Source organism: Trachinotus anak, unplaced genomic scaffold (assembly GCF_046630095.1).
Source record: "Trachinotus anak isolate AG129_WGS33_773 ecotype Australia unplaced genomic scaffold, CSIRO_AGI_Tana_v1 ptg000024l, whole genome shotgun sequence".
In the NCBI taxonomy this organism is placed as follows: Eukaryota; Metazoa; Chordata; class Actinopteri; order Carangiformes; family Carangidae; genus Trachinotus; species Trachinotus anak.
In genome coordinates, this window is record NW_027273875.1 from 5431089 (window position 1) to 5450947 (window position 19859).

General features: G+C 39.7%; 1 protein-coding gene across 2 annotated transcripts; it reads left to right on the plus strand.

Annotated features, from left to right (window-relative positions):
• Nucleotides 1-1154: 1154 nt before the first annotated feature.
• On the plus strand, nt 1155-19202 carry pitpnab (phosphatidylinositol transfer protein, alpha b). Of its 2 annotated transcripts, XM_071461225.1 has the most exons (12): nt 1158-1425; nt 6266-6296; nt 9622-9767; nt 10495-10586; nt 11690-11697; nt 11966-12040; nt 12617-12700; nt 12814-12891; nt 13429-13539; nt 13934-14056; nt 14234-14316; nt 15086-19202. In XM_071461225.1, exons 1-11 carry the CDS (start codon nt 1409-1411, stop codon nt 14279-14281), a joined length of 813 nt encoding a protein of 270 aa, XP_071317326.1. In that variant the 5' UTR covers nt 1158-1408; the 3' UTR covers nt 14282-14316; nt 15086-19202. The 2 variants fall into 2 exon arrangements, with proteins under 2 accessions (XP_071317325.1, XP_071317326.1); XM_071461224.1 differs by lacking the exon at nt 11690-11697 and having other exon boundaries at nt 1155-1425.
• The last annotated feature ends 657 nt before the right edge of the window (nt 19203-19859 follow it).

The window sequence follows — 19859 nt, forward strand, 5'->3', positions numbered from 1 at the left end:
CGCGATCCTCGGGACGCGGGACTGGATTAGGGACCTGTGACGCCTTGTCATCGCATCACGCGTCAGCGCCATCCTATAGACTCCTGCGTGGCGCGGCCAGCGTGGACCTCCAGGGGGAATGACAGATCTGCCTGTGAGGGCGACTGCACAAGATTTCATATCACAATCCACATGCGATGCGATCGTTCACATGTGAGGACACGCGTTTGAAAAGTCGCTGTAATGCAAAACAAACGAGTCACCAGTGGCAGGTACCTGCAGGACAGTGGGTTTGGGGTTACTGATAATCACGTCAGCTGCGGGGACGTGGTTTGAGGGGCTTAAGAGAGCTGACGCACCGTGCGTCTGTGCCATCACTGGTGGTCCCCGTGCCATTCCCATATATACTCTGATGGTGAATAACCACGTTTCTACGTCACCGTGACTGCGATGACGCAGAGGGTGTAGCACACTCACAGGAAAAAGGGTTCAGTGAAGCTCATCTGGTCCGGATCACGACAGGAGCCTTGTTATTTCCTGTTATGCGTTTATGCTATATTTCTTTATTTTTGTGATTTGTCTGATGCTTTTGTAGGTTGTTTTTTTTTTTTTTAATATTTTTTTAAAACCAAAATTTAAATTATGGATGTTTAGATCAATCCCACATTATCCTGATCTGCGTGTTATGTGATCACTGACTATCTTTCAAGTTTTATCGAATTCATTGTAAGTCTGATGTTTTGTGATGTCAGGTTCTGGTGCTGCTGTTTTGGCAGCCTGGTTAAATAAAGTTAGCATATATAAAATAGGCCTACCCTATTCTTACAGACGCAAAATTCATTTCAGCTTCAGGGAGCATTTAAGCTACAGCTTAAACAAACTTGAACGTGGAGTGTATTTATTCATTTTATCTATTTAGGCTATTTCATTTTGGGAATTTTATTTTCATTTAACTCCTAATGTTTCAGTCGTATATGGTGAGGGAGTGTCAGTATGAGCTGCTCCAAAATAAGCAGAATTAAGCAGTTTGATATGTGCCGTAAACTGTTATCTTTATTTATTATGTAGGCCTATTAATACGACTGAATGGCTCCGTTTGGCCCTTCCAGTTATTGTGTCTAAGCTCTATAGACCCACCACAAACAGCCACCACTAACAGCTCCCTGTGAACCATCCTTTTCTGTGTGTGTGGTCTGCTCTGCACAGGCCTCGGTGCTCTGCGCGCAACAGCAACGCCGCGCCGCGGCCCCGATCAGGAAGTGAATTTGAAGAAAATAAGCGACTGTGGAGGTAGGATGACATAGAGGGGGAGAGGTGGGAGAGAAGCGAGCGGAGAAAGAAGAGACTAACGGAGGGAGGGATCGACCCTGTTTCTGGACCTGTATTGAGCTGCTCCCCTCTGAGATACACTGCACCGCCAAACAAAAAAATGCTCATAAAGGAATTGTAAGTAGCCGTGTGTGTATGTGTAAGTGTGAGCCTGTGTGTGTGTGTGTGTATGTGTGTGTGTGTGTGTGTGTGCGCGCGCGCGCGCGCGCGTGTGTGTGTGAGGGAGAGAGAGAGGGGGAGAATGTGTGCGCGTTTATCCGTCTGGTTTCGCAGCGCTGACATTGTGGCCAGCCGCCCGAGAGTGCGGCCAGGGGGGATGTCGACATCCCGTATCTGCCTGACTCCATGTCCGTCATCGCTTTTCATTGCATACGACTCTCCATCAGCCTAAAGCACTGACTGAATACACCGAGAGATAATAAAGCAGCTGTGGCGGCAGTTGCATCAGCAGCCGGCGCAGGCATGGCTGTGCCCTTCACATTCTGCATCACAAGCCTTCAAGGGAAATCGGGAGGCTTTCGCCGAGTCGAATCACGCAATTCCCTTTGCTCTGGTGCTAAAGTGACGGATGCTCGATAGGAGTGGTGGTGGTGCTGAGGCAGGAAAGGCTGGTGTAAGCGGCGCCGTGCCAGCGTCCATCCATGTAAGCCGCTGTGTGGCCATGTTATTGATTCGCTGTGAAGGTGAAACGACTGATGGAGCATTCCGGCATTTGGCTCTGGAGGAATGGGGATGTAGCGAGGTGTGCAGGGACCAAGGGTGGAGGGATGCTCAAGGGGAGAAGAGCTGGGAGCGAGCAGGTAGTGGAGGTGGGAGAAAAGCTTTGGCAAAAAAAAAAAAAAAAAAAAAAAAAAGGCAAATGGCGAGGTTTTGACGCACCAGTCAGGCATTTCAGAGAATTTGACAGCTGGAGCGAAGGGACGGGATGGCAGACAAACTGGGATCTTGCGTGCAAAGGGAGAGTTCTGGGGATTTTAACACATCGCTTTAACACACTGCTTCAACACACTGCTTTTGCAGGCCTCTGTGTGCTGTAAGGATAAGTGACTGAGGCCTACCCACAATCAGCTGCTGGGTAGAATAAGGCTAAGGCTGATGAATTGCAGATGACTTGGGTTGATATTGGCCTTCAAATGAAAAATCAGACATTAGACATGGTTGTGGAGTTCACACGGGACGGTGGGTCTTTCATTTTCATGCTCTTATCTGGTGTCAGTGTGTGGATCAGACCCATTTTGCCTCCAGGAGCTAGTGACCCACCTGTAGAAACAGTCATCTGTCTCATTCCCTTCACATTTTCAGTGTTGCGGTATAATTTCAGACAGTTTTCACTCTCTTTTTTATATTTTAAATATATCCATCCCCTCCCCCTATTTTTCCATTACGGATATATTTTCATCATTTATATTGCAGTGTGAGGTCAGAGCAAGGCTACTATAAATAAGCCACAAATCTCAGCTATTGGCAACTTGCACCTAAAAATAACACTATTGGATCTTGAAAAATCTATATTGATTAACGTCTGACTTAAATGGGCATACATTTATTAACATTGATTATCGTCTTGATTTCTCACCACGTGCATTTAATCAATAAATGGCCCTGCACAAAAAAAAAAAAAGCTCAGGATCAGAGCGATGGCATTGGCTAAAGATCTGAAGTGATTAGGGAGAGCCTGGGCCTCAGCAGTCTGCCTGGAAATTAATTAAATCGGTCACGATTAAATGCTGAATGCACTTACACACTGTCAACACACGGGCACACGAGGAGGCTTGTACATGCACACACACACACCAAGATACTATCATGGGGGTCAAGAGACAGTGAATTGATCCATGTCCTACTGTAGTGCAGACAGGTTTTTTTTTTTTTGACACACTAGTGTTCACCTGAACCACTGACCTAAATAACTCCTGATCCACTTTTTTTTTTTTTCATGCACTTTCATGAGCTTTGGCAGGTGTACAGCAATACACTGTGCAGTATATGACATGATGAAGAGAATGAATAGAAGTGAAAGAGGAAGACAGAGTGAAAAAAAAATGGAGAAGAGGAGGAGACAGAAAAGACGAGCGAGGCAGGAGAGAAGAGGGGTGTTTGTTTTCCGAAGCAACAGAAAGACACCTGATATTCCCGTCTAGACCTTTAGACCAAGGAGATTTACAGAGCGAGCGCATTAAGGTGACTTTACTTCAGCCCTAAATCAAAATTATTTGATATTTGTTTACATTTTTCTCAGGTTACCTCATGCTATGCTACAGAAAGGACTATATATTGAGAGACGTGAGCATTGTAAAAGGTGTGCAATAATATAATAGGCCTAGATAATATTTTATCTAGCTCACAAATAAATAGCTACATTTCACTGTAAAGAAAATCAGAAGTGCAATCATACTTTAACATTCACATCGAACAGCGCAGAGGTGCTTCTCACTTCCTCCCTGCTTTCCTTGCAGCATCTGGTTTCCCATCCAATGTCAGGCTGGGACTCAGACCCAGATTACATTCAGTGGAAAGTGGGATGCAGGGTTATGTCAGTCTGGGAAAACATCACACAATTACAATGAACACAGCTGCAGACTGTATGTGTGCATTATGTGGTAGAAAAGGAACAAAGAGTCTGAGATTTGTAAAGAGCTCTCTCCATACAGTAATAGTGTGTGTGGGGTAGTGTCTGTAAATCACAGTGGTGCTACATCACCAAGGAAAAGTTAACATAAACTTCAACCTTCCTACCTCCTTTTTTAATCCTGAGCTCTCTGTCACCATTAATAACTTGTACCCAACACTATTTTTTCCTAAATATAAAGTTTTATAGTAGCCTTATAATTTTACATTGAACCAAGTTGTTTCCTTTTGCTATTTTGTCATATTTTATTTACTTCTTACCATTTTTAATCCATATCATTCTGGAAAAAAAGGGATTTATTAGATGACATGTTACACATTAGATTGCAAAGGGATGTTAGTGGATTTCTAAATTTCATCGGTGAATGAGTGTACAACAAAAAGTGTTCATACATGTAAGTTACAGAGAATTAAACAACACAATGGCTTGTTTTATGTATCTTGATGTTCACAACAATAGACACTGATCACTGACTCACTAAGTGCAACATGCTGTACTGCCAACACCCAGTCAAAATATGAGCTAAAGCAAATTTGTTCTTGGCTCATTCAGAGAGACCTGCTGGCATGGATGTCACCATGTTGCTGGTGATTGTGTGACTTATGTGTCCATTTGTTTGCCAGTTTCATTTCCCAACACCCTTTTGTAAACACGGCGGTGAAATGTTTGAGACAAACAAAACAGCAGGAACACATGACCCATAACACGCTATTTGTACTTGAATAATATTATTGGTCAGCTTTATCTATTCACCAGAAATAGACTGTATACATGTACTTTTAGGTCCAGCACCTCAACTGTTGGCTACATGCGTAGTTAGTTTCTACCCACTAAGAGGTGCCAGTCTTAAACCACACCTGCAAAAACAGTCAAGCATTTTTTTTTTGTAGCTATATAAACTTTTAAAGAATTTAAGAAATTAAAAATATACCTTAAAAATATGACAACAAAATTACAGAACATATTGAGCACGAGGCTGCATCTAATGTCTGAAAAACACAGCGTAGATAATCCCAAAGATGGACACACCAGGATCATGAGGTTGAAGTGCAGTCAGGGAGCAAGTAGACAGTTGGTTAGCACAGGTCAGAGCAGCATTCATAATAAATACGTTATTAGATTAATAATTTTATTTATGGTAACAAAAAAATAACCTTTGTTGGTCATATACAAACATGTAGTTCAAAGTACTGCATTTCACACAGTACAGCAAATTACCAATAGTTGCATAGAGCTATAATAGATAACAAAAAAATGCTTATCCTGCACCTTATCCAGCCCTTGCCTTGATTATGTAAAAACATTTTAATAACCAGTTAAGAATCTATGTATATCTGAAACACAGATTTCTCCTCATGTGAAGTAACCTCTGTAATAAATTATTTTTGCATTTGATCTTTACTGTTTCCGGCTTCAGTAAAGCATATTCTCATCTTCTTCTCAGAATAGCAAAGAATAGATCAAGTGTTTCTCTCCTGATGACTCAGTGTCACAGTGTCAAAGTGAATTTCATACTCAATGGGCTGTTTTTTTTTTTTTTGTTCACACTGGAATCCATGTTAGATTGTATTGTTAATAAAAGGATAACGAGTCGTGCCAGAGAATACAAAAGTGGCCTTGTCATTTACTTTGCAGAGACACTGAACATCTACTCTTTGCTTTGCAGGTGAAATTCCTCTTTAAAAAACGTAACCTGTGAAGGGTTTAAGTGAGTCCCCTCAAAACAGCTTCATGGAAAAGACGCATGTTTGTCAGATAATCAGTGTCCAGATCTGTATGGATCTGAATGGTTAAAGATGTCACTTCATGTTGTCAGTGTGTCACTCACAGGATTTCTCCAGGCTGATCCAGTTGACAGACAAAAAGGAATTATTAAACTAACAAACTGAAGCATGATAAGTGTCATAATGCTAATGATGAATTCAGTGACATGATTTTTAGGGGTGTTTGGGGCAATCACCTAACATGTACTGTTAGACCGAACAGCAACTTAAGTCATCAGTTTGAAAATAAAAATGTAATATATCACAGACTTAAAGAAAAATCACATCACAGGATTGTTCACGGGGAAAATAGAAAAACAAACAAAAGACGTATCTTTCTTAAGATGAAGTAGTCTAAAAGAAACTGGCTCTGGACGTGTATTTGCTATGAATTACTGCATGTCTGCCTGTTGTTCAATGTACATTACGCCCACCAACATCACAGAAATGTAGTTTTACAAATTCCCTCATAACACAAACTATGTAGGGCTCAGGAGGATCAAAGTTTTAGTTTGACTGTTGCTCTATGATCGTTGAGTAACTTGCTTTTTTTCTTCTCTTCCAGTCGAGTGATTCTTCCTATCTCTGTGGAAGAGGTAAGTTTCATTTCTGTATATTTGTGTGTGTGTGTGTGTGTGTGTGTCAGCCAAGACAGCCATGATGGCTCCAGGCTTTTAACTTTTGTTATCTGAGTCCTTGGTTGACTTTATTCAGAGAGGTGAAAGCATAAGTGCCGGCCATCACGAAAGCTGGTCTTTTTTCTGGATAATGTTTGGACTTTTATGTGTTGATACTGAAATTGTGCACATGTTCACACACATACACATATTTTTTTTATATTTTGAAGAGTGATATATCAGATAATAATTGCATAGAAAAAATGCAGCAGTGATGACTTTGGGAAAAACTCTTGTTATCTTTGTATTTTATGATTGTAAAGTATGAAGGTTACCATCCAGACTGTTGAATCAACGCAGTTAGCCCATCTTTCACCGCCCTCGTCCTCTTTCTCTCCCTATGCCCCCTGTTATCCTCATTTCCATTGCAGTTTGCTTTTCTATTCAGGCTTGCATTGGAAATGAGTCACCTGAAACTACTTCCATGACATCGTGTGCCCCCCCCCCCCCCCCTCCCCCCCTCCTCTACTTTATGTTTATGGATTATTTGCACTTACATGAGAGTAATCTACTTCTGGTGGAGACATTTTTACTCATGCACATGTTTACTAATGACAAGATAAATATTTGAAGCACTGCTCATACACATGCTAAACAGTCTCAAGTATGAGTGTAAAAATCCAGTGAGTGCTCAAAGACGGGATAACCTGTTTGCAGCTGAGACTAGAATGACATATCCTCTATATCCTAAAGTATATTGTTTACATACACAAATACATGTGTACATTGGGAAATGTCAGAGCATCTTCCTAATATTGCAGCAAAATCTTGAAATCTGAGAGTTGAAAACATCTCCTGGTGTTCTATATTTATATTATTTTGTATATTTCTGGTGTTTGTATATATTTCGACCTGAAAACCACGAGGCCGTGGACAGAGCAATATATCTCAATGAGTTCTTCCGCAGGCATTTCCTCTGGCGTATGGAGGCTTCAGATCTATACATATTGCTTCTCATTAGCCACGGTTATCTTAGTCATATCTCTACATAATGAGACAGGTTTTCTCTCAGGCAGGGGGCCTGAAAGCTCTGCCCCCGTCAGCATGCTATGTCACGAATAGACGCTGGAAAAATACTAAAAGAGAATTATTTGACTAAAATGTGATCTACAAAGCCTGAGGACAGCTGAGTAACATCCCCTGTCTCCCCCCCTCTGCCCTTCACATCACATTCCTGCAGAGCCTCGTCTTCTCTGTCTCCCTCTCTAATGTCTGAAGCAGTAGTCCTCAGCTATTTGCCACCAAATACCAGATATAGAGGTTTGTTATCCGCCCAAACACTTAAAGGTTGGAATGATTCAATCCATCACCGATTTGATTCGATTTAAATCCTCTCTGTTCTTTTGCCTTTTGCCCACAATTCGATTTGATTCTTCCAAAAAGCTCAACAGTTGTATTTTCACAAGGGATGTCAGTAGATTAAATTCTTCGAACAATGGTTTTGTTTTGGGAGAGTAATTGTTGAATGTGATTTTTCTAGTTGTTGAAACCCCAACAGAATTTACTAAATTGGTTTTACAGTCTGTTAACTGGACATGGATTCACCCCACAAGGCAAAGCTGAATTGTATTTGTTCACTAGTGTTACCTGGAGGCTTCGCTGCCCCTGTATCCCATTTATTTAGTCAGCAGTGCAGGTATGTGCAGCCAATTTTAAGGCAATCAGTCTCCAGTTTACATCTGACTGTCTCTCTGCTGCTCACCAGCTGTCCAGTAATTAAATCCACCCCAGAGATTATCATGACCACACTTATTCCTTCTTTCCAAAACATCAATGTGCACATAATGTGAAGGTCATTTAAACCTGTTTGGCACAGTTCATCTGGGTCTTTGTCCTTTTTGTCTCTTACTGCTGTTGCTGCAGAGGAGTAACCTTTTAAATGCACACAAAAGGTCAAAAGGTCAAGGTTCGAAGGAGCAGTCTCTGTATTGAGACATTTATGTTCTGTTTTTTTTTTCTTGGTCACATTCCTAACATCTAAGGTAGCAAAAGAATAAATCCATGGAAGACATGAAGTTGTACTAATGTCACCACAGAAAGTAGAGTTGTTTCAATTTCAGTTTATTGGTACTTTTACGCACATATTTATTGTGCTTCTTAAAAACTAAAGAGTAAATGGACATTTTTTTGTGTGTTTGTTTTTTTTTTTTTACTTATCTAACACTTTATGATGTTATTTTATCTTTTTTTAATCACTGGATTTTTATATACTACCTATGCTCTATTTTTTCTGTGTTTCAGTTCCCATATTTAGTCAGTTTAAAACACTCCTTCAAAATGAGGAGGTTAAGTGTTCAGGGCTCACTTGAGTTTCATAATGTGTCGGGGGGCATTCGAAAAACATTCCATGAAAATCGCCATAAAGCAAATATTCAAAAACTTTTGCGTCAGTATCATCACACTGCCCGTATTTCTTCAACATGACTGATGATTTCTAAACTGATTCAAAGATTTCAGTGTCAAACCCACTCTAGCTCCTAGATTGTTGATGTTAAGTGCAAGATGACAACAGGGGATGCTGTTGTTTTACTATACATGTATGCAGACGTAACATACATTGCTCTCATGGTTTGATGTTACAGAATGATGTTTTACATTAATGGACAAATGGACAAGAAAGAATAAGTAAAGTCTTATCTGTGAAAATAATTGAGTAATTGTTACCACACCAACTCCTTCCATGCTTGTGATGTTGTAAGTGTGTCTGCGCTCCGGTCCAGCTTTGTGCAGAGGTTATATGGTGGATTAGAGGTGATTAAGAAATGAAAGGAGCCATTGTCCTATGTTTGAACACTCACATGCACACTCAGGATCAGGAAGATGGGGGATGAGAGGAACGGAGGGATGAGAGTGGGAGAAAGTGTACAGGATGTGAAAGAGGGTACAAATTGGGTGCAACATGAAAGTAGAAGGGACAAGAAGAGAAGAAAGGAGGACAAACAAGAGTGTATGCAAGAGATTATAAGGATTCAGGGAGAGGGGAAGGAGAAATAAGTGATCAGGGATCAGAAGAAAAAGTAATCCATCACTTCAGATTGAAATAGCTGATCTGATAACACACATGAAGAAAAGAAAAGCATATCTGTGTGAGAACGTGAAAGCTCACTCATCATCAGGATAATGCATGTTGAGTCCTACATGCAGCAATTAAGAGAGGCTTGAAGGAAACAGCTCCTTATGTCTCTCTTTAAACACAGGTTCTACCTCAGTCCAACCTCTCTCTCTCTCTCTCTCTCTCTTTCAGTACCAGGTTGGCCAGCTGTACTCTGTGGCTGAGGCCAGCAAGAATGAGACGGGTGGAGGAGAAGGAGTGGAGGTGCTAAAAAATGAGCCCTACGAGAAAGACGGAGAGAAGGGACAGTACACACACAAAATCTACCATTTGCAGAGGTAAGCAGTTTCCACACGAGCAAGAGGCTCACAGAAAATTCACTCTGGATGGCTGCCTCCGTCATCTCGCCATTAACAGCACATCTCTTTGCTTCTATTCGTTCACACATTTTTCTGCTTCAGTCTTCTTCCTCGTTCACTCCATGCGGTCTAGTGAGCTGAGAATGACCACTTCTTTTTAAGGAATACTTCAATATTTTGGGAAATATGCTTATTTGCATAGCAGAATAGCATTAGACAAAAAGATTGACACCACACTCGACTCATGTTTGTACAGTGATATAAAGCCATCACTTGAGATGGTTCATTTTAGGGGGGAAATTGAAATAGTTATGATTAATTTAGGATTAAGTTGATTTTAATTTAATTTACTGGGTCAGGTAAAGGTTTGGTGTGGTTAAGGTTATGGCAAGAATCTGGGCAGAACTTGCATCTCAGGCCGTTCCTGTGATGTGATAGATAAGAACATCAGCATCAAGAATCCACCTAGAATTAACAATGTTCTGTGGTGTTGTTTTACTGACCACACATGCAGACCTTATCCCTATAGCCACACAGTGATGCAGCACGCACCCAAATCTGCATTTTAAAATGCTATGCATTGAACCCATGTTCGTAGTCTCTCCTGCTTCATATGTAGTTAAATAAGTAAACATATATATATAAATTAAAATACTGTTAAACTTGCAATAGTTTGGTTTTTTTTTTTCGACTCCCTGTTCTGCAGTAAAGTGCCATCATTCGTCAGAATGTTGGCTCCAGCTTCAGCTCTCAACATCCACGAGAAAGCCTGGAACGCGTACCCATACTGTCGCACAGGTAGCTCTCTCTCTCTCTCTCACACACACACACACACACACACACACACACATACACACAAACCTTGTGCTAACACAAAAATGAACACAGCCTCATCCTTCAAAGCTCTGTGGAAAAGCAGTTATGATCTTTATGTTGTATGACATATATTTGAAGCTGCACACGTGTTTTTTTCCATTATTTTTTTTTAAATTAAAACCCAAGCCATGATTTTTTTTTTTTATAGATTGCTTTTATGACTCAGTTTTGTTGGCATTTAAGTGTTTTGATTGTTCTGTTACAAGACATGGTGTAGCTAACAAAAGGCAAAAAAATAATTCAAATTATTTCCTAAAAATGAGAGATTCTGTCCACAATAAAATGAACAGAAAACATGTCAGAGTCACAGGAAATCCTTGACTACGCTTGAAATCTAAACTCCATCGATCTGCAGATACAAAAGAGGTCCCTGATGGAAGTCCCAGCCTCCAAACTACCTTTTACTCTATTGACTCACAGGATGCAGTCTCTACCATAATATTTCACCACTATTTTGCAACGCTTTAAAATAATCCTGGAAGCAGCAATCACCTTGATAACTGAAAATGCACATATTGATATATTTGGTATCTTAGATCTGTGCTCTAATAAACATCAAACAGGAGTCAGAGGGGGTTGCTGAAACAAACCAACAACCCAGGACTGTTGACTGTTCTCAACACTGTTGTCAATCATGTGCATTTTAATCCTGAAATAGTGTGAATGCCTCAAATTACTTCGCAGTTGTCGTTCTCCGAGTATCTCTCTCTCTCTCTCTCTCTCTCTCTGTCACCTTGAAGGAGGAGTAGTTGAATAATTTACTGTATGTCCAGTGAGAAGAGCCGTGCAATCACTTGAGCCTTCCAGGCTGCTATCACACACACACAACCAGGTCCTGACAGCCATCTGTCGTACACACACAGGATAGTCAAAGGCACAATCTGAACTGACACAAACATAACTGACAAATACTTGCACGACAGAGTCTAACACTGTAGAAGTTATTACATTTCTCAAATGTTCCTTAACTGCATTTTTTCTTCCTCTTTGTGTGCTCCTGCGCATTCTTTCATCTGGCTCTGCAGTTATCACTGTAAGTATTGTTTTCTCCGGTGCTTATAAATATCATGTATGTGGACACAAAGGACACACCAGACTTTACTGGCAGTGGAGGCAACAAATTAACCTGAAAGTTGAGAAAGACATTTGATCTCTTTCAGGGACACAGCACCAGCAGGGATAGCCAGACACCATTACTGTGTGTGTGTGTGTGTGTGTGTGTGTGTGTGTGTGTGTGTGTGTGTGTGTTTAGCAGGTGTCAGTTGTATTTTATCTTTTCTCTCTCTCTCACTTCTCTGCAGAACGAGTATATGAAAGATAACTTCCTGATCAAGATTGAGACATGGCACAAACCTGACATGGGACATCTTGAAAATGTAATTATTAAAGACTAATTAACGGAGGAGGCGTATGTATGTGTGTATGTGATGATCACCAGGAATTTTGATAGGAGCATTTTTGTTCTTTTTGGGATGACTTTAAACAATGCATATGGCAGAGAAGTCCTCTTTTACACCACTAATGCTTGATTTTAAAATCACACTGAATTTCATTGGTAGGTTTTGTTCACTGCCCATTTTTTGTACTGCTACCTATGTAGTGTAATTATCTTCACTGCTCTATGAATTCATGTCCAGAAACAACCTCCTTGTTTAGGCTCCTATATTTACCTTTTGATAGTCCTCCTCTCTCTCTCTCTCTCTCTCTCTCGCTCTCTCTCTCTCTCTCTCTCTCTCTCTCTCTCTCTCTCTCTCTCTCTATATATATATATATATATATATATATATATATATATATATATATATATATATATATATATATATATTCAGTTGCGTCATTTGGGCTTGCAAAAACATTTCTAGCCTGAGCCTTGTGTTCTTGTCTCTGTTGTACATGTGCTGCCTGCAGAGACTCGTGTCTGTATCTAGCTGTGCTCTGTGGTTCTGCTTCAGGTACATGGTTTGGATGCAGAAACCTGGAAAAAGGTGGATGTAGTCTATATTGATATTGCGGACAGAAGCCAAGTGGAGCCGAAGGTGAATATTTTTAGCTAAAGATCCATGTTGAGATGATTACAGAAACTTGATGTCTTACTTGTTGTGTCATCTTTTCCATGTGGTTCATTCTGGTTTTTCTCCTGTCTCTCCAGGACTATAAGCCTGAGGAGGACCCTTGCAGGTTCAAGTCTGTGAAGACAGGACGAGGCCCTTTAGGACCAGACTGGAAGGTACAGTGAGACGTGTCTGAAGCCACTGAAATACATAATAAACAAAGACCTCCAACAACATTACTGTTCATTAGGGATTTGCAAAATTTAAAAAAAGAAAAAATTACTTGCACTAATTACTTGTTGCTTAGCAACTGTAGTGTTTAGTGAGTTTTGAAGTACTTAGTACAGGAGAAACATTTTATCATAATGTAACCAGGCCATAGCTACTTTGTATTTATTATTTTCAATTGACTATTTTATGCCAACAAACAAATAAATAAGTAGATAAATAAATAAAGGTTTAAATATGTCCCGACCAATGTAATGCCATCGTGTAGGGAAATTGAATTTACAGTCATATGAACATTTATCTGAACCTAGATATGGAAAAGTCAAATAATTCAAATATTTTAGAAACTTGTTGTCTATTCAAACCTGATTGGGGGATATGGGGAGGGCTCAAGACCTCAGACTATTGCACTGATCAAAAATATGAATGGAAAATTTTGAGCCTATATCAAAAATCCCTGTATATATATATCTGTGCCCTTGCAGAAGGACCTTCCCAACAGGAAAGAATGCCCACACATGTGTGCCTACAAACTGGTCACTGTCAAATTCAAGTGGTGGGGTCTGCAAAATAAAGTGGAGAACTTCATTCAAAAGGTTTGTTTCCAGATCAGACTGTGCTACATACCACTTTGTCACTTCATGAGCATTATGACATCCAGGTAACCACAGGTCAAAGTCAGCTACTGATAAGGGATTATTAACAACCAACAGTTCAACATGATGCTGGTGTAACAGCAAGTGCTTGTGTTCTTTCCCGTCCTGGACAGTATTTCAGCTGTGTGTTAAGACCCGTACATGCGCACAGTACATTGTCTCTCATCCTGTCAGCTTAAGCTTACAGTGGAAAAGTACCACTCACTCTCATGATGTACACATGTATGTGTTGTACCAGCCTCTAGTGGATAAACAGGGTAAAGCAGGATGGAATTAAACATCTCCGATGGCCAAACCACAGTTTGACTTTATCTTCCTTTCACTGTTTTTCCAGCAAGAGAAGCGTCTGTTCACTAATTTCCACCGTCAGCTGTTCTGCTGGATCGACAGGTGGATTGAATTGAACATGGAAGACATTCGTCGCATGGAGGAGGAGACGCGCAAGGAGCTAGATGAGGTAAGCCAGAAAACTGAGGAGGACAGACCCAGACACATTCTTGAAGATCTGATTTCTTCTAATAGGCACATATAAACATTATAAAACTAAGTAATCCAATCCTAATTGAAAAGAGTCCTGAAACAGGACAGGCTATAAGCACTGCAACATTTCTGTATGTTGTCCTCTGTGTGTCAGATGAGAGTCAAGGACCCAGTGAAAGGGATGGTGGCTCTAGAGGACTGAGGTTGTGTCAGACCGTGAATGCTGCTGTTCATCAGGTGAGTGCTTTGTGTTTTTCTTTGGTATTCATTTGTCTGTCTGTGTGTGGACAGGCTCTTTTAAATATCTATTGATTTTGTTTTTCTGGCCAATAGATTATTCAATCTGCAAAGTTCAAACAAAAAAGAAAAAATGCTCATTGCAAGTTCCCAGAGCCCAAGATAATATCGTTAACTGTTAACTGTCCGAAAAAACATATTCAATTTACAACGATATAAAACACAAAAAGCAGAAGATACTCACATTTGAGAAGCTTGAACCAGATTTGGTCATTTTACCTGATAAATTACTTATTACAAATAATCAGTAACCAGGATTTTTGTTCCATAATTTTCAGCGCAGCAAATAAATGACTCTTCAGCTGCCAAATGCTCTGACAGCTAGTCAATAACTGTGTCTGTTGTTGCTCAGCAGGAGGCTCACAGTCAGGCTTTCAAACTTTTTTTTTTTAAAAAACATCTGCCTGCAGCAGCTGGACACAATGCTGGTGAGAGCCATAAGGGGAAAAGTAAAGTTGTGACCAAAACAATGAGCTGAAAGAACAGCAGAGTCAGACACTAATTATCTGTGGGTTCGACAGTACGAGCGACACCTTTCACATTACAAACAATCATTTGATCCATCGTTTATGTAATAGTATTGATGACTGTAGCTTTAAGAGATGGCTACAGTCTGGCTCTAAATCTGACCGCGTTTTAGAAAAGCAGGCCAATAAATAAGCTTATCGGTGCCTTATGTTTATGCTTTTATGCTCTCTGTCTCTTTCAGACCGGAATACCCAGACACCAGCGGATTCACATCCTCCTTCTGTTCCAACTGATACAACACCTGACCGGCCGGTCCAAAGTCCTCCTCCCCCGGTACAATCTGAATCTGGTTTTCAGGGACCTGGACCCAGTAAACTCCCAGTTTTTCAGCTGATCTTCTCCACCCCATCCCACCTCCCTTGAGTCCCATCTGTCATCATTTGTTTTTCCATCCAGTGCCCCCGTCTTATTAACTGCTCTGAGGCCTCCAGTAGCAACACTATAGATCTTGTCAGTCAGTCCTCTCTTTCTCTCAGTCTCTAAACTGTTCTAAACTACAGAGAATAGCGTCATTTATCTCTGCAATTTAGGATTTATTTCTATTTAAGATATCCCAATGTGTATATATACAGTATACAGTATATCGGGGAGCTGAATAATTGTACTGAAATATATATATATATATATATATAAATATAAATATATATAAACAGGGTTTTTAAAATGATTTTGTCCGTAAGTTTGTCTGTGGATGTTTATTTTTTCAGACCAAGCTGTTTTTTTTTTGATGTGTATCCCCTTCTCTCTATTTGTGTCATGCTTTATGCAGTGTTTCCTTTTGCTGTTCAAATCAATTTGCAAATCTACAAACTGCAGCTGCAAGGTCGGGCTTGTGCTAAGAGTGTTATGTTGTCTCTGCTACTCTCCTGACCTACCAGATAGGATTTCTTTCCCAGTATCCCCCTTAATATGTTGAGGCATTCATTGGCTTCCTCTGCTGCTTCGTGAGTTTGTGTGTGCACGCTTTTGTTCGTGCATGTATGAGTGTTTTTGTGTGTGTGCGTGTGTGTGTGTGTGTGTTTGTGTGTATGTGTGTGTAGCATCTGTAGCCATATTTTTCAGGTCATTTCTAGCTCTTCAGTTTCATCAGGCTGTTCAAAAAGACTGCTTCAAAATTAAGTGAGTGAAGATCACCTCTGTATGCAAATATACAGTAATGTACACACACATACACAGAGAGAGATAGTCTACAAAGATAGAAGATAAAATGGAAACTTAGACAACTGGAACAGCCATAAGTGAGTGTAGGACTGTCTCGTCTTTCTTTTTGTCTGACAGTCTTTCTGTCTACAAGCAAAACTACTTATCATGGCGGCGATTTTAACATTAACAGCCATCAAGAATATACAGCCCCGCCCACTTGCTGTAGATAGATAAATTGCTCTTTGAAAGTAAAACTTAACACAATCTGCATAAAATTTAGCCCAGTCACCCATTGTGTCATTTCTCCAGTGGATAAATGGTATTATCCAGCGATAGCAATAACTACCATGACACGTTGGCCTTTCCTTCATCATCACAAATCTCTCTTACTCTTACAGTTTGTTCCTATCGTGACAACAACAGTTTTAGTGAAGCAGAGTCCAAACTGAAAGTCAAGGATGGTTAAGTTGTTAGTTTATTATTTATTAAATGCTGGTTTTATTGTGTGCGTGTCTTTGGATGAGGTGGGTTTTCTCCCGCTGGAATCTGAGGACTGTTATTTGTAACAGTGTGGTTTTTCAGTATATGCATGAGTGTAGATGAGTGATGTACAGTAGCGTGTCTTTAAAGAGATCTGATGCTGACTGGGTAAAGAAGGGAGGATGAAATGGAGCTGAAGGAGTGATAACAACTGGCACTATCCTTCCTTCTTTCATCAATGTGTGTTTGGCCTCCTTCATCCTCAGTTAATTTTTTTTTCTGTTATCCATCCTTTGTTTGCTTCACATCCTCCACATGTTTTAAACAGTGTGGAAACTTTAAAGAGCAAGCAACAGATAGCAAAAGGCCACTGTTATAATGCTGATGCAGGTCAGTCACAGTTAGTACATTTGGATTATGAAAAAACTGAACAGGTAGATGATTATAAGCACTTAAAGTACAAGAGTTTGAATAATTTTAGGGTCCATATCTAGATTTTTGCATTCGACATTTTGCATTAATGAATTAATATTAATAACTGTAAAATTGGATCATTTATATTGGAGTGATCAGTAAATGAAATATAACTTATTACTTTTGATTTTTTTAAAATATAATAATTTATGTGCAAAATTCATATTAATGGAAAAGTATAATCATACACACTTGTGTGGAATCTGACTCAGTGTTAAACAGTATTACTATCAGTTCCACTGAAGGGCTTTCCATTGGCAAGTATTTAACAAAAAACTGTTTTTAATAAAAACTCTGTACTGGCCTAATATTCAAGCTGTTTTACACACATCTGTTTTTGGAAATTTTAGGTCAGTTTAAGGAAGAATCTAATTGAAGAAACATCACATTACAAAAAAAGCAGTGACATTATCTCTTCCAGGGCCTCTTGAATTAAGCTTTGTCGCATGTAAACATCTTGTCATCAAATTCCTAAAATTGCAAGTGTATTCTAGCAGATTTCCAACAGTGACATTTATGTTCATTTGTAGAAGGTCTATTATACTGTATCAGTTCAGTTTGCCCAGTCTTTAGCATAACAAGTCTAGTTAGTTTTTGTTTTGTTTGTTTCGCGTATTAACATGGAAATTTAATTGACTACATCATTTGACAAGATAATATTTGAGCAGTGGCCCTGTGTGATCATTATCCTCTAGGCTAAATTAAGGTGGTATGTTTGAAGCCAATGCACACAAGGCCAATAAATCCAAAGTCAAATTCCTTATAAACAGCTCATTAAAAATTGCTCTGGCAGTTGTTGGCTCAAACAAAGCACTCAAGCATAACAGCTCAGCCTTGCCTTGGTGAAATTTACTTTGTAACTTTGAAAATCTACTCTTTTCATCCACCTTGTGACAGCTTATTCATGTCTTTGTATGTCTGTCAGATTAAGTTTCTAAACCCACAGAGCCATTTTCCGTTGCCTCCTCTTTAGAGAAAACACACTGGCCCCGGATGTCCAGCCCACCCACCCCCCTCCCTCCCACACTAACACCTCCACCTCTCTCTGTGTCCATTAAGCATCTCACTGTCTGTGATGGGGCTACCAACTGAATCATGGAGATCTGTGGATGTACTGTATGTATTGACTTTGTAAATAGCAAATAAATTAATGTAGATGAACACATATATATAGACCAGACTGTCCTGCCAGACCTACAGCACACCCTCTTGACACTTGTTCCTCTTATTCCATCGCTAAATCTTCAGCATTGTACAGACCACAGTGACCGAGTTGCTCTTACAGAGGTATTATGAGAATATGTAGAGTTATAGTTGCTGAAATGTAGTGCTGACATTTTGAGGAGGTTCGTCAGCTATAGACACAATAAATGCATTCTTACCTAATGTTAGAGATGATTTTGCTGCAGATTCTAGGATACGCTACAGAAAAGCAGCGGAGGGCAGAGTTGCTGTGTGGTTTGTATTTGGAGGGAAATAAAAAAAAAAAAAAAGAAAAGCGAAGAAAAACAATCCTGTTCACTACTTCCTCTTCCTCTCACGTTCTTCCCTCACAGGGACCACGTCTCATTGGCAGGACAGTGTATAAATATATATTTTTGTTCTGAATGTTGTTGTACCTCTGTTGTCAGTCTCTGAACTACAGTCGCCTCTCTCACTGAAAAGGAACACATAATGGCAGCTTGGGTCACTTCACTGATCCACATAATTAGCTGATGGTGTCGGCCCTCAGTGGGCCCGCTCGTGGTTGCCGATGGGCGGTCGAGAGGAAATTATTCTACATTTAGGAGCAGCTTCGACAGGGTGCTGGAGGGTTGGAGCTTGCAGCTACACAGAAAAAAAAAAAAGCTTGTCTGAAAACAGATACTGACAGTAGACCCATTGTAAGAGCCTGAAGACACCATACAAACTTGTGAGAGAACATGGTTTAACAGAGACAATCTCATAGATATCTGTTGTTAGATTCCTCGATTTATGATCAGAGTATGAAACCAAATGATTCCACAGTCCCAAACTGTTTTTAAATTGTTAAATCTCTCTCTCTCTCTCTCTCTCTCTTACTCTCTCACTCCTGTTAACTTGTCTCCTGTTTTTCTTTCTTTTATTGTGAATTTGTGCCTTTTTTGTCATCTTATCTTCCAATAACACTACTGTACATTGGAGACGTAAAGAAATGAATAAAAAGAAGCAAACCAACTGTACATACACTTTGATCTTAATGTTTATTTTTTAGCGCCGTGACACAAAAGCTATGATCTCCTCACATAATTACCATTGTGCTCCTGCCACGAGAGAAATGAAAGAGGTTTTTCAGGTGATCATAGGCGCAGTGGACTTGTAATAAAACCAATGTGGTAAGTTTCTTACAGTCACAGGAAATTTTGAAAATTGAACTGATAATCATGTTTCTAGAAAAGCTTTGTGGAGCTTAGAAATATCTGATACTGTTTAAAATGAATATATCAGTGTGCTAAATAATAAATAACTTTAAAGGTGGATTTAGGAAAACTAGAAGAAATAACTATGTACTTTCACAACTCGTCCCAACAGTTGGCTTTAGTTTCCCAAAGTTCACTAATTTGGACAAATAAATGACACTGCAACAGAAAAGGCTTTGACAGACACTGGACATTAAATATTACTACGCTACATTATGCTGCACTGTTACTATTTTCATTTTATGCTGTAGTTTCATGTGGATGAGCTGCACTGATGAGCCTTGCAAATGATGGAAAAGCAAATCATTAATTCACTGGATGTAATTGTAAAGATTTATTCAGCTATATACATCAATTTATAAAGTGATTGAACATAAATGAGATAGAGCAAAGATGGATTAATAAAATACATATAGCCTA